This window comes from Hippoglossus hippoglossus, chromosome 4 (genome assembly GCF_009819705.1).
Source record: "Hippoglossus hippoglossus isolate fHipHip1 chromosome 4, fHipHip1.pri, whole genome shotgun sequence".
In the NCBI taxonomy this organism is placed as follows: Eukaryota; Metazoa; Chordata; class Actinopteri; order Pleuronectiformes; family Pleuronectidae; genus Hippoglossus; species Hippoglossus hippoglossus.
In genome coordinates, this window is record NC_047154.1 from 15261817 (window position 1) to 15287223 (window position 25407).

A 25407-nucleotide genomic window follows, 5' to 3' on the forward strand; every position below is an offset into this window, starting at 1 on the left:
CTCTTATATCCCATTATATCTGTCAGTCATGTTGTGAGGCTGCACAGCTCGAGAATTCAGTATCTTTGCTCAGCATCAGTCCAGGGGTCACCACACAGCAGCTCATCATCCATTAGATGAATAGACAGCAAACACTTCCAGTTGGTGGGAAATTGTTTTCCCAGTCCCGTCATTTCATGTCGACTCGAGGGTGCAGAAACATTTCTGACGTCATTCCCTTGATTTCGGATTGTATTTGTCATCTGAAGAGCACAAGTCACGGGAGACGAGCTTACTCTCTAATTATGCTGAGGTTTCAGACAACAAATGCTCTCAGTTGGTTGTCATGAAACCACAGCAGCCCAATTATGCACTCATCTTTTTTTTTTTTTTTGAACTTGCAGTGCTCAAGAGGTACAGTCAAAGTCCTTCAAAATGAGTGAGAAAAGTGTGTAGGTTAACAAAGAAAACACTGATTCAAGTTTTACTGTGGTTACGGCCTTTTATCTAAACTAAAAATTACGTAATGATGACGACTGCACAGTTTGTTGCACGTTTTCCTCTGAGACATAAATATCAAGTGGCAATAAATAAGCTCAATGTTAACTTTCAAATTCTTGCATGTTACCACACAAAGTAGCTCTATTTATTGCACGTGTCACATTCATAGTAACATTTTAGGGTTATTGGGCTCCACCAGACTAAGAATTTTGTCAGTCTGATCATATATGACTGTTCAATACTTTATGTAACTGCGATAATTCAGCAGGACTTACAGGGTGACAGCAATGTTCAAGAAATAAACCAGCCAACTTATTCCTTGCATATCATAAACATGACAAAAAGGTATATCAGACAAAAGCCAGACACTATATCATACTGTTGCTGTGAGTTGAAAAATCACTACTTGTAAGCAGGAGACGGAAAATGAAGTTAGGTCTGGTGGTTTCCTCGGTCTGAATCAGACTCACCCTGGGTTGGGGTCTGCAGCTGCCTGTACCATCGCAGACAACTTCACCAAACAGACAGGAACGACTTGATGCAGTGAAGTGATTTCCCCTGATAGAGCAGCATTAAAGTGAGGAACTGCACTTCTGAGGAAGGAGTGACACTACTCAATATTCGTGCAGCCCTGTAAATACATGTTTTTCCCAGAAAGAAGCAGCATGAAAACAACATGAAATTGCTAAAAACACAGCCAGCAGCAAAACATGATGATGACTGGAATCAAGAAATCGGCTGTGGGAGGAACGATAGATGCCAAATATTTCTGAAAAAGAAGCCAAGAGAGCTTAGAGTGTTTTTAATTCAAATTAAAGAACCTCTCTCTTTTCATGAAGTCTGACTATAATAGACTCTGTAGCCATGGCACTGGTAGACAGCACATACAAAAGCCGTGCCCCTTGACAGAAGGCTGTGTCCTGCTTTGCCGGTGAACCAACCTGAGATTGAATTACTTAATTGACCAAACTGGAGCTCCTCGAGGGGGCTGTCTTTTCCTTATCAGACTGTGCAGTGGCCTGAAGTATATTTAGAATCTCTGAAAAGAGCAGCATCCAGTTTTTTCAGATGTCCACCCAGGGGGCAACAGCGTGACAGCTTAAGTACCCTTGACAGCTCAACTCACCGTGTCAGAAAAAGTGTAGATCAAAATCAAAACTTCATGAAGTACTATAAGAGAAACCTGTCACTCTATCTTATTATAAAAGGAGTGGGGTTCCAAAGTGACGTAAATTAAAATGTACCCGAGTAACCTAAGTTTAGCAACACTGCTGCAAAAATATATGACGTAAAACAACACTATATTTATAAAAGGACGGGAGCTGACCTAGTGTTATCCCCCACAGTTCTGTCTTCAACACTGGACCTGCTGGATCTCAGTGAACCTGGTGAGAGGAGGAGCAGTAAGGAGAGGAAGAGTACGCTGACGTCCCGGTGTGACAGCCAGAAGAACAACCACCACAGGAAGAAAACGGATGAGACGGAGCTGATCCAGGTGGAAGTTGAACAGACAGGACCAAGCATGAGAACTCCAGAGAGGGCGTCGCTCGACTCGGGTAGGAGGACCGCAGAGTTTGAATAATTGTCTATAAAAACAAGCAAAAAATAAAAAAAAGCATGTATGTAAAAGAAGTTGGGGACACAACAGCAAATTTTGATTCAAGGAAACAGATATAACCAGAGCAGGTGTCAGAGAGGAGGTCATGACTCTTGAGCTTACACAAACCTAACTTCCTTTGTAAGATCCTGTGTAATTTGGCTTCTATGGCGTTTTTCAACTACAACAAAGCACAGTGATCAATATTATTTCCAGACAATATCTATAACGTCTATAAAATCTTAACTCTTAAATGTCTATATCTCACAATCAACCACCTCCAACTTTCACCCTCTGAGGAACAGACCCGGCAAATGTTCGAGACAGGCCACAGAGGGATTAGGACAATTATCTGTAATGAAGGGGATCATCTAGAAAGGCATAAAGAGGAAACAGCCAATTACTTTAGTATTTGCCAGTTGAGAAGGTTGAAGTCTACATTGAGAGCTAATTATGCAGAGTGAGTCAAACTACAGTGTGGTGAATAATTCATGACAGTGAGACTGATTATAACCTTAGTGCAAAACCTTTTGTCTTGTCAGAAATGTGAACAGAATTTTTTTGGGGAGTTCTTTTAAAACACCCACAATATTTTATTTCCATTTAAGATTTGTTTAACAAGTAAAACATACATAGTTACTTTTAAATTGCTTCATGACATTTTCAAATTAACCGATTATTCTCACGGTTACTGATATTTAATAGGTGAAATGTAGATTTAGTCTGTTTTCTGATTACTTAAAATGTATTATTGTGTTATTCATGTCAATAATTAACATAGGTTCACCGTTGGATAAATGGGAAGAGCTGAACCCGAACCCTGAGAGAAATGGCAACAGAAAATGGAAGATGGAAAGACGACGTTCATCCAAAAATTCATCCAATGAGTTTCTGTGGTAGGTTGCATCCCTCACCAGGCATCACAGCATATTGGTATTTATATCTACCTCGTGTTCCATAAGAACAACCCTATCTTTAATTTGTGTGTGTACAAAGTCAAAATATTGACAGACAAGATCCAGAAACATTGGGGTCTTCGTTAAATGTTAAAAAGTGACTTGAAGGCCAAGAAAGTATGTTTGTGTTAATATAAAACGAAAACCAAAATTTTTTCCCAACTCTGTAGTAGTCTCACAGTAAATGTACACGAAATGTTACAACTGAATCATCCAATATCAAAATTTGATTCTAGCAATCGAGATGTTTGCAGTACATGGATAATCCTGGATTTTATGTCAGAAATGGCCTCAAAAGGTTGTAAAGCACTAAAGAAAACGGCTTACTGGTGTAAAACAGATCAGCCCAGATGGCAATGATTTTAAAGAGGAGAAATGTTAATGCTCGTATGGTAAATGTGGAACGTATATCTGTAGCTTTCTAATCCGAGTTGAATGCAATGCATCTGTTTTACTTATCCCACTTTTCCCGTCTTCTCCTTAGGTCCATAGACTGTAAAACCCAATTAGACTCATCGCATAAGAACTCCTTGGAAGCAAATACCAAAGTCGACCCAGAGTGTGTCCTAGCATCTCAAGTAAGTGCTCGGTGTGACAAGAGCAGGCAGGATTCCTTATTGCATGCATTGTCTTAACTTGAAGTGAGAAAGCCTCACACATCCCAAATACATTGCTCTGACTGACGGTTAATCTGTCCTAATAATTTCATGAATTTAACTTGTTTATCTATAGCACCTGCATGTTTGTGCCCAGCAACTTAGCTTAACAACGTTTGTATCTAATAAGACACACTGTTGTGTGAGTATTAACCCATCCTTTTGTCCTAACACTACAATTCTTCCATTTCAGCTCAACAGGCAGTATATTAGTGGAAGACATGTAAGCCTCCCTATGCATCCTTTCATACAATATTGAAAGACCTTCACATTTGCACCGGGAAAACAGCATCACACCATCTCAAAATTTGTCTTAAAAATACAAAAAGAGGTGATTATTGAAGCAGCCGTTGGCCTTGAAATTGTATTTTTGTGTGGTGCTAAAAGGTCCAAATGTCAAGCGCTTTCCTCCCGAGTTGATGTTCCTACGTAGGTCTGCATACGGGGTCTTGTTTCCAGACACCATTATTAGATTAATAGCCGATGAATTATTCAGCGGGCTTACTCGGAGCCCATTAGTGTTGATCCCACCAAGCCAGCTAGGTATACATCACCTTTTCACCACTGATAAATAATAGATTTCGGATTAAAGATAGCTGTCCAGGATGGAGGGAAGTTATTGGCAAACAAACACACTAAATTTGTTTTCGCTCAGGAGTTACACAGTAGCTCACTGACAGAGATCCTGTAAAAAGTGGTTTTTAGTTTCCAACTTGGCAGGTACCACAAACACACACACACATGCATGCAAACAAAGCGGCCGCGTGTTGCATGACACACACAAGAGCCAACACAAGTAAAAGGCTCAAAACTTTAAGCTTTAAGGAAAAATCCACCCTCATATCTTTGGGCATTGATGACTTTATAACTTGAATGAATTCTGAAGAGTTGATTATTTGAGTTGTGAAGTTCATTCTTAACCTTGTGATTTATATTTGACATTTCAAAATAATCTCATCTTAAACTCCACTTGCTGTAGGTTTTTCCTGAGCTTTCAACTGCATCTCACAGACGAAGACTGTGAATGGATCTGGTTGAAATGTAACTGTTTATCACTTGTTTAGTGTGTTCAGCTGACCATTAACTGAACAGCCAATCATAGCTTGCATAAAATAGGGTTAAATTTGCAGAACACAATAAAAGTGTGAAGTGAAAAGATACTGTCTGAAATATGAACAAGTATTAGCAATATGGCCAAAAATGTCAGTCGATATCAATAATTTGCCTGATAAATGTATCATTATTATATCTATTAAGTTCAAAGATCTTTCTTTTTTTTACCCCAGTGAAAGTTGTGGTTTTTAACTCATATGCAGAGAATGACACTTGAGAAATGAGAAAAACTTTAAAACACTTGTAGACGTACATCAATTTTGTGTTGTACCTCCTCACCATGCTTACACAATGCACAAACAATATATTGATATATATTTAAATTTTATTATATTGCTTTTGATGAAAATTATATTGTTATAATTATCTATATTGTTATTATTACCCGGCCCTGCAACCAACCACATGTCCTTTTATCATAGGACTAACTGGCTCTACACTTCAATACAAGAACAATTATGTTTCTTCTGTCTTATAGCTTCATGAAAAAACATTGTTTTCTGGTCTAAGAAGTCATGTTTTGGCAGAGAAATTGGTGTTGTCTGTCCTTAACCAAATTTCCTCCACTATTTTTGTAAAAATAAAAGTTGTGGTTCTGGAAAGAAGCCAAGTTTGTTTCTGAAACATCATTAAATGATATGAACTGTTGATATATTCATTTAGGTTGTTGAAAGATTTTCTTGTATTAAACGATAGCTGTAAAATTGACAAAGATGGGAAAGGAAGAAAGGTCAATAATTGTTTCGTAAAAAGTGTTATATTTTGGGTGGATTTTTCCTTTAACAACCGTGCTACAGCATACTGCAGTTGTATTTTCACGCAGCACAGCCTTGTAAACAGACACTCGATTTCAACACTGCATGAATTTTGCTCTCGTAAATAAAAATGTGGTTATCTCCAATAAATTAATGAGGCAATTTCATGAGAGCCAGTTAATACTGGGATTATGTAACCTCAATTAATCTTGTATAATGGCAGATTGCAGAGATGGCAATAATGACAGGTACTGACTGGTCTGGATGCCAAGCAGCCTTAGGAAGCCCACAGACGTGGAGCCATCGATTCTATGTAATGGATTTACTGGCCCTGGAATATATACAGTCACTGCTACTTACAGTAAATCGAGTGCCACATGTGAGCATGGAAGGGCATCTCAAAATCATTTACCCCCTTCCAGTATGAAATGTGTAGGTGTAATATGGAATCATGTAAGCCACACTGCACTCTTATAATGCAAAACCACGTGCGTGTAATTGATCGATTTTACTTTTTCTGTGGCAGAGCAACTGTATTTGAAGCATATACAGTTTCACATACAGTTTGTGGTGGCGTGGGGTAGGTTGTAGGGGGCGAGATGCTGACGGTGCTGAGTCCGCTGGTCCTCCTAAGCATGTCAGAGACTCTGTCGAGGCAGGGATATTTACTGCCCACCCTCCTTGCCCGTCTCGCCTTCTGGCTGATCTGTTTGTCTTTTGTGTGTGTGTGTGTGTGTGATGTGTTGTGCTACGTGGATGTGTGTATGCGTGGGTGTTTGTGATGTGCTCTGTGAGTGTGGGCATAATGACCTTTGTCTGTGCATTAATGTATATATAATGAAATGGGTCTGCATATGTGTGTGTGTGTGTGTGTGTGTGTGTGTGTGTGTGTGTGTGTGTGTGTGTGTGTGTGTGTGTGTGTGTGTGTGTGTGTGTGTGTGTGTGTGTGTGTGTGTGTGTGTGTGTGTGTGTGTGTGTGTGTGTGACAGGCTCGTTTAACAAAGGAGCAGCGGTGGGGCAGCGCCCTCCTGTCCAGACATCAGTCCCTGGAGGAGGAGTTTGAGCGAGCCAAGGCTGCTGTTGAGGTAAGCAGAGTGTTGCTGAGCGCATCTCACATCTGTCACCTGTCAGTAAAGAGTCCACTTCACAGCTGACTTTTAATAAGACTTAGCAAAAAAACAACAATTGTTTTTCAATACTAAACATCAGAACTTATATTGCAGATCCATGCAACGGGGATCTAGGAGCCCTACTTTGAACCTGGGGCCACGTAAAATTGTAATTGGTGTGGACTATCACAAGTTTTTAAAAGCCCCATCTCAGCACGAGACCTGGCCTCATTCCTGTGTCTGTCCAACACAACCAATAAACTAAATAGCAACAATTTAAAATAAGAAAAAAATGCATAACTAGAATGCGAGTAACAGCAAAAAACATAATAAATAAAGCACAATTTGATGTAATAAATCATAGTTTTCCTTTCCAGAGGATCCACACTGAAGGTTATTTGAGCAAACAGTGAAAACCTTGAGGGTCAACAAGTAAAGCTTTTGCCTCCAATTTGATATATGTAATATAAGGAAAAAAATCCTTACATTATTTGAATAAAGAGGTGTGCTCAAATGACAATGCGCTTAAGTATAAGCCAAGGAAATCATCCATCATTGTCCATGTAGCCTCATAATCACCCCTGAAATTTAAATATCTACCTGAATTCCTGTGGAGCTGATTTCCATTTGACTTATTCAGCCCTTTTTAACCCTTTGTCAAACGATCAGCATGGTGCGTCCTGTATTTGCTCCTGCGGTGCGAGCTGACAGTGTAAATGTCTATTCATACACTCGAGTTCTCGGGGTGTTTGACCCAGAAAATTATTCAAAACTCTCAGCTGGCTAACAATAGGAAGGTAAATAGGTCAGTCATTTTGCGGCCAGACGTATCAGGTAACACAGGGGATGGGGAAGCTACAGTAATTAGATGTGGCTTAATTCATCATAGGAATGTGTATTAACTCACAGCATGAGTCGAGTCGTAAAATACGTAATTGTGCCGTCAGCCTCATGGCAGGGTTTGCCACAATGACAACATGGAAAATAAGTTAAATGAAAACCTATGTACTGTCCTCACCTTGTAATTATACTTAACCTTACTGTATGATCCACTGATAAGATGGATGAGATGAAACAACAATTAAATATACTAAATATTTGTTTATTTCCTCTTTTGCAACAGGTTTGAACATTTTCACAAGGTTTCTCTCAGCTGAAGATATTTTTGAACAACAGCTTAGACAGAAGTTTAGATAACAGACACAGCAAAGGAAGTTTAGTTTTTTTTACTTGCAATAAAATGCAATTCTACAATTGAATTGACATGTCACCTCCTAAGAAATGGGAACCCTGCACTATGAAGTTACTTCAGCTTTACTGAGGTCTACAGTAGTCTGTTGCATGCTGAGCTATGTGTAATGGTCAATACATAATGGGAGCAGAGACAGGAGGAGGGTGAGAAAGGGAGAGGAGCAGCAGCAGAGGAGTGGACTGACCCGCTCGGGGATCCCTTCCCAAACTTAGCGATGATGTCACTTCTTGTATAAGCCGTGAGCTGTATCCTCTCAAAGAACAGCACAGTTTGAGAACATACATCAGCCAGAGGGCAAGCGAGGATGTTCTGAGATGCTCCTGGACGAGCGTCTGAGCACGGAGCATCGATCGGTAACAGTATCTCGCTGCTTCGATCCAGCAGCCTGAGTGCTGGCCTCTGGTCTAGAGGAGCCCTGATGCAAGCGGTCAGCCATTCTGGCTTCCACCGTCGAAATAAAAGCCCACAATCAGATAGTTTCCATTGAAGTAGCTGTGCATATGCATGCTTTTTCATACTTATGAAGATATGGAGGTAAAAATAGCTCAGAAGGCAGAAAGAACATTAAATCAACACTCCGCCTTTCTGCCAATTGATTCAATTAGATGAAGAGGCCAAATATAATAAAAAAACGGGCCCACAGACTGTGCAGACAAGATATTAGGAAATATCTTCCATTTTACAAAGCTGGCACTGATGAGAAACTGAAGTTTTTATGCGTTAATCAAAATATAAAAATCCTTGTAAAAAGAGAATAAAATGGCAGTGGCCCAAGTGAATAAGCTCAGTTCTGAATTCGTTAACAAAGAGCCTGATGGAGAGATATTTCCTGAATAGGGAAGTGTCCATGAGCATGAGCATGAACAAACCAATCAATCTCTATCAATCATTTTCTCTGAGCTGATGACAGTGTAATACTTTTATTAAACAGAGAACCACTGGAACAGCTGCAGGGTATATTTTGACTTCAGGGAACAGCTTATTGGCTGTGGGGCCTGAGACGACACTCCCACGGTGGCGATAAAGACGAGATGAAGGTGCCTGAGCCGCCCGTTTGATTAAATCAGGAGCAGGACAGGTTCACTTTCATCTTGCAGAATATTGCTCAGAGGCCGGCCTTGGTTTAGTGAGACTTTGCAGAGCAGTAGAAGTTAGAGATGCAGGCTGGCGGGCAAAAGGTCAGTGGTTTTAATCCACAGACCTGCTGGGAGATGCAGAAGGGGGAAAGCAAATCAGTAATGCGTTTACCTCCCACAAAAACTTCCATCAGTGTGCTGTCAAGCAGACAACTCAATAGCAAACTTTTCCAGTTGAGCTGCAAAGTTTCAGCATGTGAATAAGGATGCACAAGGCCTCCACCAAGGGAACCATATCTCATACTAAATTTAGGTTATATACAACCAAGTGACAACAAAACTAAAATGTTCAACATTATTCATCTTTTTGCTCCGTTTTTGACTTTTTTTGCTTTATCAAGGCTATGAGATCAATAAGACTGGGGGGGAAACATTTTAACAGTGAGCTGAAACTCACCATAAAACTCAAGGAAGTCTAAGGCTGCTTATTCATAGGCTCCTCGCTACAAGCAACACCTTTCACTCTGTATTCACGCATTAACTGTCACTTGAAACATTGTTGACAGACTACAGCTGCTTTACATATTCAAAAGGTCAATGGTGACTTGAAGCACGAGACATGTCGCGGTTACTTTTCCAATATTTGATCACAAACACATCTTTCCACGGGTAGTATCAAAGATGCCAACCCTGGTCTCTGGCGTCAAAGTCCTGACCTTTATATAAGACAGACTGGGAGAAATATTTACAATGAATATAACCAAGCTGTTGAATTTCCATTCCAAAAAGAATTTGGTTATAAAAGTGCAATACAAGTTTAAAATGGAAAAGACAGGTTTGCTGCAGGTGAACGCTGATAAGAATACGTGAAAGCTCCATTAGTTTAACACAGTCAATAACCAGACAAAAACACATGTCTGGACATTTTACACTTGTTACTGATGCACAGCTCTGTGGTTATCAACCGCACAGGACGACAAGTAACATCCCGGCCACTGTAGCTCTGTGTGTCGTTATCACAGACATCCATATAGGAGGTAATTGCATTGTGTGCCAATATGCACTGGTAGCACTTTGTCTACTAAAATGTATTTCATTCTTCTCTGAGTGACATTATCAGGACTCCAGCTCCCTATTTTTATCTCGCTGACCATGGACTTGGCCTCCGCAGCGGAGCAGGGGGTGGCTCGTTAACATTAAAAGGCCAGGCCAGCCATGCTGCAGAGATGAGGAGAGCTTTTTATTTTTTTAGGCTGCTCTCTGTCACTGGTAAATAATGAGACTTTTTGTAATGTAAGCTCCCTGAGCAAAGTGGATAACTAAAGGCTTTTGATGTGCTTGGTTTCCTCTGATGTCCGCGTCTCAAGGTAAAACAAAGACAGACACAGTTAACGTCAGCGTCCACTTCACAAGCACTCACACAAGTAATTTAGGATGCAGTAGTTATGCTAAAAATAACTGTGATACTTACAATTTATTATCTATTTTTCCCACAAAAGAAATACTGATAATAATATCGGATTCAGCTTAACAGACGCTCCAGGAGTTTGAAATTACATAACCTCAAACATCCCTAACAATTTACCAGTTCACCTAATTTTACTTACAGGGAATTTACAGTCACTGATTAAGTGCATCACAACTAAATAGTCACATTACTTGCCTGAAATAGCCTGTTTTATGTTTGCAAAGAGCTTCAGAGCCTGGAGACCTACATTTCCCTTTATACTTTTATTCATGTGCAAAATGGTCTACAGATTTTCTTAACAGGAAATGGCAGATTTGTATAAACGTAGACATGGCTGTGATCTGTATTTGCGCTATATATAGATGAAATTAAATACAGGATAAAGCTTTGTTGCAGGTTGAATATTGTTTGCTCGGGGACAACTTCATTCACCAATCTGCCACAACATTGAGACCAGTTACATAATGTTAAGGCAAATCTCTGAGTCCTGCTAAATATCATTCATTCTTTCTATATGTCTGTTTTTGATCTATGGTTTTAGCTTTAAGGACAACAAATAGAGCAGCTCAATGATCATTAGTTTGTGTGTTTCACTGACCGAGCTTGACTCATCAAGTTCTTCAAATTACCTCCATGCAGAGTACAGTTTGTTCTACTGTATATAATAATAACCTCAGTTCAGCCGACTAAAAAAACCCTATTGGATTCTAGCTGCCTCTGATGGAGTTGTCATGATTATCCATGTTGTAAATAATGCATTCGTGGCAGTGGTGACAAGGTTGGCGACAGGAAGCTTCCTGGATTTAATCCATTTCACCTAACACTTCATCAGAGGTGCTGAAATTAGAGTCACAGCCACGAGTTTGCTCCAGTGATACACAGGATATAAATTACCTCTCTGTATCTTTGTCTTGTTTCGCATAATTGAACTGCCAATGCCGGTGTTGAAAAATGCCCTTCACAGCGTTGTAAAGAAATATGACGGAAGTTCTTGTAAATTAAAAACCCGCCTGTACAATTCTTCCATTTCAAATCACGAGAAATAAGTTGTCGTGCAACTAAGGGGCGAGCGAGTTACACACTAGAGGGGATTTCACAACGCAAACAATTGCCTGTCTATGGGACACAAATAACGAGATGATGGATTAGGTCACAGTACGAACACTGGCGCACACAGTAAGAGATACTGGAAAAAAATGGAGTGTATATAATGTAAATGAGCATAATGGCTGGAGCATGACACCCAATCACATGAGTGTGAGATTGAAGACAGCAAACAGCCACAAACAGTGCTGGGCTCTGTATAGTGGTGGAAAGCAACTTAGTACATTTACTCATGTACTGTACTTACTGTTAAGTATAAGTTAATGTAGTTGGACTTGGAAATATTGCACTACACTACATTTACTCAGCTGTTTTAATAGTGAAGGGTAAACAGCTTCTATATGCTTCTATATGTTATATACACACAGGAGCATCTAAATTATGTTATAAAACTATATGTTGTAAAACTTAAGCATCTTGAACATTACGTTCTGGATTTAACAATATATAGAGGTTTAAAATTAGCTCATAAATATGCATCTTATGTAAATAAAAAGAAAATGAACTTCTATTAGGACCCCAGCAGAGAACTGGCACTGACATTTTAACACTGAATCCAAATTCTTACGACATCTATGACTTATCCAGCCTCACCACCACCCTGTACTTCCTCATAGAAACAACAGTGGGGACTCTCCATCAGGCAATTTGTCTGAGAGTCAGCAGCCTGCAATTACCTGCCATCGCTCACCATCAGGGGCCACACTGTGGCCTCCATGTCAATCACAAGCCTGTAAGAGGCGGAGATGAGACGTCCTTTGACCCAAAACACACTAGATCTTTCTGACCCTCCTCATCTCTACAGCACCACACACACACACAGACAGACACACAGTACACTGCGCTGTCACACAATGATGAGTTCTTGGTCTACTTCATCACAATAGACAGGAAAGACTCACAATGGATTTCATTTTAGCAGTGTGCCAGAGATATAATAAACATGGCAGATCCTGTTTTTAGCACCTTCAGACACATGTATGAGATGAGAGAAGCGACTCGCTAAACTGTTGTCGCTGGTTTTATGTTAAATGGGGTCACTCATGGGAAAAGGCATTTATTAAAAGACCAATTCCTCCGCTTCATGAATCAATATCGGATCATTAAAATGAAGATTTAATCAGAAAATCAAGAACAAATAAATTAAACTAGCCCTACTCTCTATTGTGTACTGATTTTCCATGGTAGGGTCACATTTGTTAGTATTTGAAGTGCAGATTGTTCCTTCTAGATGCGATGATTCATCCGAAGTCCATACATTACAGCCACCCACTGAACCGACAGACGTGACATTTCCAGCTGTAGGATAATGGTAAATTACAAGAGCTTTATTCCACAGTGCACTAATTACTCATTCCCTTTGTTCACCCTCTCTGTCTTTTTCCACTTCTCCAACCTATCCATCCTTCTTCCTCCTATTGTGTCCCACTGTGTCTCTCTCTCTCTGACGTCTGCAGTCAGATACCGAGTTTTGGGACAAGATGCAGGCAGAGTGGGAAGAGCTCGCTCGGCGGAACTGGCTGACAGAGAACGAGCAGACGCAGATTCCCTCCTCGGTCTCGCCACATGAGAAGGTTTCTATCATACATATATCATGTGCATAAATGTTGTCTCGATGACACTGTTGTAGAGATGTACAGTACAGTATTCTCAGTCTATGTAGCGCAAAATAATGCATTCCTATCTTGACTGTAAAATAACTTTACAAAGTCTTAGATTATTGACTCAGCCAAGGTAAACTATTAGATTGTTAAAAAATCCTCACCCAATAATAACAACATGTAGGAGTGTTTGTGAGTTTTACAGAGAACATATGGCTGAGGCTAAGCAGTAAACTTTGCCCATCACAGATGCCCTTCTTATATAAGTAAATTCATACAAGTGCAGACTTCTCGGCTCTCTTATTGATCCCCGTGCAGAACAAGTTCTTAGAGAGAAAGCCGTCATCATGTTCAGAAGCGGGCAACGACACACCAGGGTAATCACGGTTTGAAAATGCAAAGTTTAACATTTAAAAGGAGAGCAGAGAAACCCCGGGGAGCTTAGCCCAGGTTAGATGTGGAGCAGAAAAGATCGATTCCTGCTGCTGCGGCTTTGCTTAAGTATACAGGTACAACCGCACAGGACAGTTGCCCTGGTTTGCATTTAAGCAAGAAACTGACATTGCCACTGTCCCCTGTTTTTTGTCGTTTTTTCCTTTGCTGACAGGGTTACTACTTCCACACAGATAATCCTTATAAGGACTTTCCCAACGCATTTGAAGAGGGACTTAAGAAGTCTCGAGAGGGAGACTTGCCAAATGCTGTGCTTTTGCTGGAAGCAGCTGTCTTGCAAGACCCTCAGGATTCAGAGGTGATTTAATTTAGTTCACACATGCACACTCACTAAGATTGTATTTTTTAAAATTATTTAACCAGTCATCTTAGGGAAGGAGCGTTACACACATTTATGGCACAGATGGCCAATAAAACTGCAGTCCTGCACCGGTCAACCAGATTGGAGCAGTTTGGTTTTCACCACTCACTCAAAGCTACATCTGAGCCCACTCACTCAGCCTCATGTTGAGATAGCTGGGGAGGGAGGATGCCTCACTGACCACAGGCTGTGTGGAGCCGAGTTAGTCGGCAGGACCCCCAGGGCCAGACCCTGATTGCCTGAGGAGGGCAAAGATTTGTTCTCTTGTTAAACAGAGTTGTTTACTGTAGCCCAAATACTCATCTTGTTCATACTCTTGATGCGAAATTCCATTTACCCAGTGAGCTGAATATTGGCTCATTCCACAGGTTTGACTTCTTTTGTATACTCCCCTTTTCAAACGAAATGACCTCTTTGCAGGCTGAAAGAGCAAAGCCTTCGCACAAAGTACTTTGAGAATCCCCTGGAATATATAGAAATGTGCCAGTTATTCCGAGGAGAGGATTATCCCGTAGTGTATGGAACTAATACGATTTCCGCAATTCCTCCTAGGGCGCTTAGTGGCTTATTGCCCCACTGTGAAGACCTCGGAATTATTCAGAAATAATTTCGCCCCTCATTGCAAAAGGTAAAACAAAAGGAGCTTCTTCAGAGATTAGCTTCAGAACATGTTAAATGTGCCCTTACAGACACAAATACGGAGGAGTAATCTCGTAATCCAACATTTTGGACTCTGGGTTAGTTTTTCTGTCCCTCTTGCTGATCACGGGTACTTTGAATATGTTTTCACCAGATGTGGGCTAACTGTTTTAATAATCTGTTAATATTTAAGTGCTAAACATGTACTTTTTCCGGATTCCCCAGTGAGAGGATTTGTTGCTTTTTGTCTCATTGAAAATATAATATCTTTGGGTTCTGTACCACAATTTCCCCTCAGTGATGTTGTAACTAACTTCTTTTGTCCAACCAACCTTCCAATACCTGTTTTTTCACAGTATTAATTAACACATTTAGACAGATTAATTTACTAATCATTCAGCTCTACATTAAAAACAAAGATTAAACAACATGGCAGGAAGTCATTTCTGAAAACTTAATTGAAAAATAAATGTCTATTGTTTAGATGATTTCATGGAGCATTATGAGAGTATGCAAGGACAGTCCTCCAAGCGAAAAACAATTTTTAATCATAATTGCATGCGCTTGGGTTTGACCTCATGGAAATCTCTGTGAAGTTATGTTAAAATGTTCTGTAGCTCCCCTGTGGCAGTTTGTCTGAAAGACTGGTTATCAGTCGCTCTGTGCTGGATCAGGCTCTTTGTGCCTGGCAAGCGATGCTGAGCTACTGTATCTGTGTTTCAGCCTCTTGACAATACCGGCTTTGGAGTCCAGGTTTCCACCCCTGCTGTTTACTGTTGCCTCTATTTTGTTTCCCTGCAGGCTTGGCAAGTGTTGGGGACCACCCAGGCTGAAAATGAGAACGAGCAGTCAGCGATTGTCTCCCTCCAAAGGTAGGGAGAAACAACTGCACCATTTTTTCCCATTAGGTGGTTTTAATAAGTCAGCCTTTACAGCTCGAGTACACCATATGTTGCACATCTGGGACTGAATGGAAGTTTGTTAGATGATGAATCCCAGCTTGTGAAACTTGCCTCAGACTTTCAGTAAGCTTTTGTCTATGAAGCAAGAACATTTTTGAAGTAAAGACCTATGGTATTTATAGTCTCAAACTTTCAAAACAGAAATTGCAAGGAAATATCTGCAATTTTTACTCTTAAAATAGAGAGACCTTGCATGGTTGGTGATTGCACAGAGCCAGGGTATGAGGAGAGTCCTGAATGGGAGGTGACCCACTTTCATTCATAAGTGTGAACACCTACAAGTCAACTGAAAACACTAGAGGCAGCCAAAAAAGAGAAAGTGCGACAGACGTCATCTGTTCTGTGAAAATAAATAATTTAGAAACAACATTTCATCGCTGTTCTAAATAAATGGGATTACAGTGGGTGCAAATGATGTATTGTCATTCCTTGAAATATCCCTCGTTGAATCCAACACATCTATGAAACACCATTTTAGATCTCAGGTAGTTTGCATGGTTTGTGTTTTAATTGCTGATTATGTAATAGCTCCATCTGTGAGGGGAGAGTTTGAAGTGAGATTAGATGTTTACCTGGCATTAGTCCTGTCTTCAAATGGAATGCAATATGTTACAATACTGCTGTATTCTGTGAAATGTTTGCTGCAGGATATTTGGATATCTACAAAATAATTGAAAGAGAAAGCAAAGCAGTTATTTATAGTTAGTTTTATTTGATTTGGTTTATTGGGCAACCATCTATGAAATACTTTAATGTTAGTTCTGTCCATGGAAAATGTGGTTGTTTCAATCTGGACTTGAGAAAAGTTTGGATGATTAGAATTTTTTGGAACCTTGTTTGTTTACAAAGTCAACAGCTTGCACAAGGAACACATCCTTGTAAGTTTACAGGGGATCTGTGTAGCCTAAACCAAAGTTTATGTAATCTCCACCTCCGGCACACTGCAGTGGTGGACTGAAATAATTTGGTTTGTCTGAGCTTACAAGGATTTTAAAGGAAGTTGGCACGTCGGCTGAAGTAAATCTGGCTTGAAATTTATCTTGATGAAAGCTAAATCCTGTGTTGGCCTCCCTCTTCTCTTAAATAATCCAAGACGTTCAGCCAACACAGCGCTGCTCTTCTCCCCTTTTCAATTACAAAAGGCCACTGCAGATCTTAGTGGCAGTCGTCCACATGATATAACTGGTGATGTAACCATTCAGCGAAGGCTAACCAAATGCAAATCTTCAAACCGTGCCTGTGAGGGCAACATGCAGACCTGGTCCTCTGCAGCAGAGACAGTGCAGGAGAGGAGCGGCTCAATCCATCATGAACCACAAATCATTAGCCTCTGCCTGATGTTCCTTTGCTTCGGCCTGTCCCAATTAATGTCCGTCAACTCTTGATTTCCCTTTGAAGTGCGCACCTCTCACCACCTCTCCTCTCCCGTGCCCGGGTTCCCTCTCCATCCAGGTGTTTGGAGCTCCACCCAAACAACCTACCAGCCCTCATGGCTCTGGCAGTGAGCCTGACCAACACTGGAATGCGTAATGACGCCTGCGAGGCCCTGCTCCGCTGGTTACGGCACAATCCTAAGTACAAGCACCTGCTGAAAGGAAAGTCCCACCTGATGGGATCCCCGAACTCCCAACGCAGGATGTCACATGCTCCCAACATTGGCAGGTATGAAAAGTAGAAGAACATTTAGACGGAATATCCAAACAATTACAAAGTTTTCTGTAGAATATGGCACAGAAACACACAACCAATATTCTCATTTAAGGAGAACCCTTCCAGGGTTTATGCCCAATGTCAGCTGGGACTGGCTCTCACCCCTCACAACCCTCAAAGGATAAGTGGTATAGATAATGAATGGATAGATTTCATAGACTAATTGATTAATACAACAATACAGCTCTACATGGGCAATTTTGCAAATGAATGAACAAAATTGCATGATTTATGGTAATTCTAATTTGATATTAAGACATATCAAAGGATTTATCTACACTCCTGTTATACAAAATATCTCCCTCCAGAGGAGAACATAAAAACAACCACAAACGATCAAAACAAGCAGGCTGAGCCAGTAGGTGGCGATAAAGTTTACACTAACAATTCGTCAACTACCAGATAAGAACATTGTGGGCATGCTCATCTATCATCAGCCTATTCTCCTGTCAACTAGTAGATAGACATTGTTGTTTCTAGCACATGCTCATTACACAAAGTAACAGTGGGCATATGCGAAAGGCGTTTGTAAAAATCTTTGTTCTAGTCAAGTTAAAATGCCATTTGCATGTGGACGAGTGCAAAATATCAGCATTAGTGTAGGGTAGTGTAGGGTGACAGAGTATGAGAATTTTAATTGAATTGCAGCCTTTACTAACGAGCTCAGCCTCATAGATTAGGTGACAAACATACGATACATCATGTGCTGCACTCAAAAAACAAGATCTCTTCCAGCAATTTCAGACTCTCATTTGTTTTAATTAGAAGCTGTCGGAGGGTCCAAAATCTTATTTCAAGGTCTCTCGACCACAGTTGGTATTGGTGTAATTTCACTGCCGTGAAAACATACATGGGGCTACATGTATCCATCTTGTCGAACAACTCTTGCTGCTCAGAGCGGCACAACTCCTGTGTTATCTTAAGCCAGAAAAATTAGGTTGTAAGGTATATTAGGTTGAAAAGGCCTTATTCTGCTCCAGAGGTAAAGCAGCACGTTATCAAATCATTAATCGTCTGGTCAATGTGGAGGGATAGAGGTACATCCCAATTACTATGGTCTCCAATTTAATCCAAGCAATATCCTCCTTTAACTTTTTGCTGTTTACTCCATCCCCCCCCCCCCCCCCCCCCCTCTCTCTCTCTCGATGCATTCCTCTCTGCACGTCACTCTCCTCTAGCTTTCCTTCACCATCCCTCTCCATGCTGTGATCGGCCTCATGGAAACTAAGACATGACATAAAGGGCAATCCTTATCTTTACCCAAAAGCTAAGAAGCAAATGCCCAGTGAGGTAGAACTAACAGTCTATCTGTCATTTCTTTAATCTTTCACTTCTGTCTCATATTAGAGTTTGCTGAGTGTCAAGCCTGACAGGAAAGAGAAATGTTTATCGGATCTTCAGCTTGATAAATGTGAACAATGAGGGATCAATAAAAAAGCGAGTGTGATCTGATGCAGGACGTTTGAGATTCAGGTTAATGACATTCATTCAGAAGGCGGAACAACATGTGAAGCACAAGGTGGACTAACTTTTGATAGGATACAAACACAAGTACAAAATGATAGATGATCAGTCAAAGCCTAAAACTGAATAAATCTATTGTATGTTGTTTTCAAGTTAGTTACGAGTCTTAAAAAAAACATACGTTATAATGTTATTTTCAGCTTGGGCTATTTTGTTATTGGTCGGTGAAATTAAATAAGAAAGGCCTGATAGAGAAAGGCTTAAGAAACAACATTATGATGGCCAGGACACAGTGATTGTCCTGGCCACGTTGTTGAAGAGTAAAGCAGTAAGTCGGTACAGCGATGACAAACAGCCTTACCATTCTTCGTCACTTGTTTTCGATCACATGACTATTCTGTTAAATTCAAGTGCTCACTTATCCTTTACATTCACCTCACGACTACACGAGAAAATTCTGATTTGCCACGGCGGGCTGAACACAGGGTACCTACCTGAAGAGCCGGGATAACGTTAGTGTCCATAAAAGCTAGCCAGCAGCACTCGTGAGCTAACTTTAGCATCTGCGATTTATGGTACGACTCTGAGCGTGAGAATTTTCCTATTAGCCTTAAATGCATGGCCTGCAAATTGAATACTTTGCAGCAAATTTATGTTCAATTGAAGACAATTCAAGACTTTAATTTCGTTTGATTTTAATTCAAGACTTTTTAAGGAGCCGCAGGAACCCTGGTAACATTATTGGCTTACTTTACTGATAGGTTATGCAACAGGTCAAGCTTATAGAGAGCGCGCCCCCTGCTGGATCATGAAGCAAACTACTTATATTTTGAATTCTAATTGGTCGTTACAGTTCAAATGTGAACTTTTCCCTCCACAGTCGAATCAATGTTTGAATTTCCAATAAAAAGTGAAAGCTCTAGTATGTACAAGGCCTACAGTTATCCAAGACACTCAACTATTATTTCTATCAACACAGATGACTCACTTCTTATATATAAGTGCCTCAATAAAACTCCCCCCTCTCTCCCTTTTCTTCCTCCCTCACTTTATCTTTTCTGGACGCAGTCGTCAATCTTCCTCCTGCTCTCTCATTTTCTTACACTCTATACACATCATAGCACAGCAATCTTAAGAGTGCTCACTCAGCAGCCTGAAGTTACTAATCTTGATCGGTGTGTTTGTGTGTGTGCCCATGTGTGTGTCCACAGCTCTCTGCTACCAGAGGTCAAGGAGCTCTGCCTGGAAGCAGTTCAGCACAACTCGGACAGTGTCGACCCAGATTTGCAGACGGGCCTCGGGGTCCTTTACAACATCAGCGGAGAGTTCAACAAAGCTGTGGAGGCCTTCAATACTGCCCTGTCAGTACGGCCCGAGGTAGGAACACACACACACACACACACAAAAACACACACTGAGATGCTCTCATTGCTCAACTTGTGTCTCAGAAATAAACCAACCACGATCTCTTTCGGTGGTGATTTTAGAAACAAACAACAAACTGACATACTGAAAGTTAGGGCTGCAGCTGACAACTAGAAAGCAGCTCAGAGCGCATTCACCACGGCAAAAGCCTTGTCTCATCATGTTGTGCAAGGGTTTTTGATTCTGAAAATAAATTCCATGATCCACCCGGGTATCCAGATCTGCTCCAATATTGAATGTTTTCTTTCCACACAATTTCATAAAAGTCGGTTCAGTAGATTTTGCAAAATCCTGCTAACAGTCTGAAAACTGATAACTGAAAACAGTGCCAACTTTCCACTCCACAGTCAAACATCACTTCTTCAAATGTCTTGTTTTGTGTAACCAAAACTTAGAGATATTCCATATGTGATAGAACACAAGACAGAAAAGACCAGTACCCTGTCTCAAGTTTCTTTGTCTTGAAAAAAAATCACTGAAATGATTAATGGATAAAAAAGTAGCTTATTTTTCAGTAAATCAACTTAATGTTGGCAATGTCTTACAATGTTGGCTTGTTGGGTTATAGAAGACAAGATGGAGTTCTACACGGTGTGATATTGTCAATTGAGTTTTAGAAGAGCACATTTTTAATGGGTAAGTTCACCCTAAGACAAATTGTTCCCATTATTGGTATCTGACCATGCAAATACTTTAATCTGTTCTAGGTTCTCCCAGTTTCTACTGGGTTTGAAAACCAGTCTGGACTTGACTTGGATCTGACTGTAAGCTGTGGTTGGCGGTCAGCACTAGTTTCCTCCAGAGACAACATGTCTGACAGCTGGTTGACTCCAGCTGGCAGTGCCCTGTGCCAATGATGTAAACTAAGCCCTTCATGAAACACTATTTACAGCTGATCAGAGGCTCATTCAGATTTTCGCAGAGGATTCATTTTACAAAATTGTGTGTTTTCACCTTGTAGGAAGCCGGTGACACTGGTGGCTGTTAAAAAAAACTGTAAACAGTAAACAAAATGGTAAAAATCGAAGAAAACTCCAAAATGCATAAAGAATTTAATGTTAGATCCAAATAATGATCTAACTTTCATTAAATACAGCGTTGATGACCCCATTTATCCTTTGGAAGGTCGGCCCGGTATCTGACATTAACATATTATGGCTGCTGCATTTTATTTATATTGAGATGTACACATGCATGCCTATATGAGCTGCCAAAACAAGCACACACACAGACATACAAACACATACTGTAAAAACAATGGTCTGTCACACAGGTTTCCATGCAAACACATCCATGAGACATGAAGTCCTCAAGCATGTACATGTCCTCCGAGACACGGAGCTGCAAACACAGAGAGCTCATGCAAACCGATGCAGTGAGGCCCAACAGACTGTCGCACCAATATGTGAAGCAAGGAGCTGCTAAACTGGCCTCATGAACTCTCAAGTGACACACACACACCCACACACACCCACAAACACACACTTACTAAAGATCCAGCACAAAGGGAGCACGATGTAGCGTACACACAGATTTATGCAGAAAACTAAAAAATGGACTTCGACAAATGTTTGATACACTGGAGCGCACACATACACAGCAAACAAAACAAACCTGCAGACAAATACGAGCACAAACATTTCTCCACCCACTTCATGCAAATCAGTCTCTGTCCTCCCAGCACTGTCCCAGGCAGGGACACAAGTATTACTCACCGTTAAATCCAACCTCCCCATTTGACTTGGTAATATCTGCTCCCCTGCTGAAAAAATAGCTCCCAACACAAAGGGAGATAATTATATCCCTCCACTAAGCTTAGACGGAGATGAAGGACCCCTGTACTGTAGCCGACCATGACCTCTGTATGTGCTTGTCTACCTGCAGGTGGGAAACAACGACAAGGACACCCAGTGTGATGTAATGCACCTCATTCCACGTACCCTTGTTAGGTTGCTTTATAACAGGGAGCCGTGCAATGCTTCAAAACACTTTATAGTTGTTTGTGCCGAGGAAGAAGAAAAAAACGCAAAGTGAATTATAGCCTGCTGCTCTAAAACTGCTTTGTCATGCTGTCACTGAAGATACAAGGCTGAGTGTTGTGTTGCAGCCCAGATTATTCAGCTCTATTTCACTTGCACTTTTCTGTTCAAGACACTGTTGGGTACTTCTCAGGGCCTTTAAAACAAGGCAAGCATTTAGGACCTAAAAATAACTGAATAGATGCTGCTGATGAGCTGTAACTCAGGCTAAACTAGGAACTATCCAGTGTTAAGATCTAATATGTAACAATTAGTCATTAAATTGTCTGAAAATAATTGGACTGTTATATATTTTGTTTGTTTGTGTACTGACATTATCCAAAATGTTTGCAAAAATGTTAAAAGACAGAAAAAATCTAAAATTGTATTAAAGGTAACGGTACATTTATTTTGGTCGTCTTATAAAACGATCTATGATGAAGGAAAAACACACTGTTTGCCAGTTAGCCAGTCGGCTGTTGTTTCCTTCCACTGTTTGACTCATGATGAGTCAAGATTATTCATTGAAGTTTGCTTGAAAACTTTAATTCATCACCTCTGATATGATTTACATCAGCAATGGTGTTGAAGTTAATAACTCCCATGAGCCCACACTACTTCACAACATGTCACGTCATCAAACTAATCTTTTGTTTTGTTTTGATTCAGAGACCCATAGCAGCCGAAGTTACATATTGTATTTTTTTATGTATCCATGAATGCATCGTTAAGGCTGACAGCATCTGACCACAGACACCACAGCGAACCTCACCAAGAATAGTTTATCATTTATCACCCTTTGACATTCTTTATACCTCCAACCCACTTCCTCCATGCAGGACTACTTGCTGTGGAACCGCCTGGGAGCCACGCTGGCAAACGGGGACCGCAGCGAGGAGGCAGTGGAGGCTTACACGAGAGCTCTCGAGCTGCAGCCGGGGTTTATCAGGTCCCGCTACAACCTGGGCATCAGCTGCATTAACCTGGGGTCACACAGGTGAGTGACCTCACGCCACAGGACAGCGGGACAAGGTTTCAGAAATCCACTGACGTCCAGACATTTTCCTGAAATTTTCCTGAGGTGAAAATGCAAATCATCGAAGCACTCCGCAAGGTGCAAAAACAAATGAATTGTGAGATTATGTCCAGAGTCCAGATAGTTGGAATCAACACACTGTGATTACACCATGCCCCACAAGCATACAGCCAACTCAGCACATAGACTGGGGAGAGATGATTATACTGTAACAGCATATTAGATATACAAGCACAACATCAGCTGAATTCTGGATACTTCTTTGTTCAGTCCCAACCCCAGCTGCAATGTGTCCATCCATTTCCTAACAAAGCACTTCCAAAGCACTGTCAATCACCTAATCACTATAAATCTAATTTAAATCACAAAATCAGTGACCTGCAGCAGACATCGTCGTCTTATTAATTATCATGAGCTGATGACTATCAACACATATGCATAAAGGCTCGCTAACGATTAATGTAGTAGTTGATTTTCACTGAAATATTTCTCAAACGCCTGGCTGATAATAAAAAAGAGGAGCGTGGAGAAAAATGTTAACGCCACTGTTTTAGCCGTTGAGCTTCCTGTGAACCCAATAATTTTACAGGCAGGAAAATATGCAGCGAAACCAATTCGGCCCAGAGCGTTCACGATACCCAAACATGAGGATTCATATTTCACAACTGCCACAATCATGAGCATGACAGAATCATAATGCATCTGCCAGACAACAAGCTTAGTCACTAAAAGAAAATTAATTGCTGTGCTATGGTGAAGGGAAAACTCAGGCCAGTAGGAGGTTTAGTCACTGGACGGCCATGCGTGGGAAATAAGAGGCGGTAAACTTTCCTTGTCTGAGGCAAGCTACACACTCACTGAGCAAGGCTGTTCACTGGACTCACTCAACTTGTCTTTAACTATATTCCGGCATTTAAATTATTTTGATCTGAAAGGTGTATATGGTGTCTTCTGACCCAGGGTCAACAGGGGGTTTGTGTTTTCATGAGATGTTGGTTACAAGTAACAGGAGGCGCTATTGCAATTTGCAGTTAGACCTATTGATGACACTGTTTTCTCACAGTTACAGAGAATAAATACAGTTGCTGTACGATAAAGACGTTTGTCGTCTTTTAGCACCTGGTATTGTAGGTTTGTTGTAGAGCCGCTCGTGGACGCTCACATTTCGCCACTTCAGCTGAAACAAACAAAACGCCACATCTGTCCATCGGCAGCATGGACTGTATAAACAGTTTATGATCGGCACTCAGCCACACATCTGGAGCGGGGCAGGCTTTTGCCAAAGGTTGATATTCATAATCATTACTCACTGACCAGCGAAGTCAATTCCACGTCCAGGTTACCAGGGCAGGAATGTGGTTTGTGAGTCCAAGTTAAAAAACGACATCATGTTCTGTCACCAATGTTTAATGTAACTCAACAGAAAAAGCATGATTCCTTCACTCAATTTGTCTGAAATGCTCAAGATGAACTCGACTAAAATACAGAAATATGTCTGAAGGTTAACTCCTGTTTTAGGACATAACCACAACCCATAGACAGTTATACTGGTTGTGCTAAATCAAGGCTTTTGAATGTGGAAGTGTCACAGTGTTAAATTCACTCTGTCACATTAAATGCAATGAGTCCTGTCTCAGTTTTATAAATGTGTGGAACTGATGCAGTGACGCCAGGACATAGTCAGGTCCCAACAATACAAACTGAACATATTAGCATGTTAGCACAACAAACACTAACCTCTGTGAAGAGAAGCGGTGACATGTCAGAGAAGAGGAGGGAACTCCGTCAGGATGGAGGCTAACAAACTGTGGATAAACGAATGTGTCTTCACAAACTCTTCTGAAGCCACACGACACGTAGCACCAGCTGGGTTCATGATACGGAAGCAGCGACGTTATGGTTCATCCGGTACCGGTACCGGGGATTATACGGTTCCGTTCTCCCACCTGCTGCTGAGTCCACTCACCAACAGGTCGCTCTTCAGTTAGGGCCGCTTCTTGTCTGGCTTCTGAATTAGTGGTATTAAGTGAAGGGTTTTATGGCTTTAGTGTATATTTATATAATTTATATTTAATATCCTTGACGTTAAATATCAGCCTTTATTCCCATGTCAGTGCGGTGCTGCTTTTTATTATATGAATTTGAAACAGTAATTGTGGCCTAGTTATCACA

At 40.8% G+C, this 25407-nt stretch overlaps 1 protein-coding gene across 5 annotated transcripts in view; it reads left to right on the forward strand.

The window, feature by feature from the left end:
- Nucleotides 1–25407, forward strand: part of pex5la (peroxisomal biogenesis factor 5-like a) — an 85622-nt gene that overhangs the window by 55729 nt on the left and 4486 nt on the right. For 3 of the 5 annotated variants that reach the window (XR_004613667.1, XM_034583355.1, XM_034583358.1), the window contains 11 exons: nt 1827–2036; nt 2859–2973; nt 3518–3611; nt 3883–3912; nt 6547–6642; nt 13024–13140; nt 13775–13918; nt 15422–15492; nt 17035–17253; nt 19968–20133; nt 23039–23196. Coding sequence is in view for 4 of the 5 variants with exons in the window: in XM_034583355.1 (XP_034439246.1) it covers nt 1827–2036; nt 2859–2973; nt 3518–3611; nt 3883–3912; nt 6547–6642; nt 13024–13140; nt 13775–13918; nt 15422–15492; nt 17035–17253; nt 19968–20133; nt 23039–23196 (1420 nt within the window). In the remaining variant the exon portion in view is untranslated. The remainder of the gene's footprint in view (nt 1–1826; nt 2037–2858; nt 2974–3517; nt 3612–3882; nt 3913–6546; nt 6643–13023; nt 13141–13774; nt 13919–15421; nt 15493–17034; nt 17254–19967; nt 20134–23038; nt 23197–25407) is intronic. The other 2 variants (XM_034583356.1, XM_034583357.1) reach the window with 2 other exon arrangements.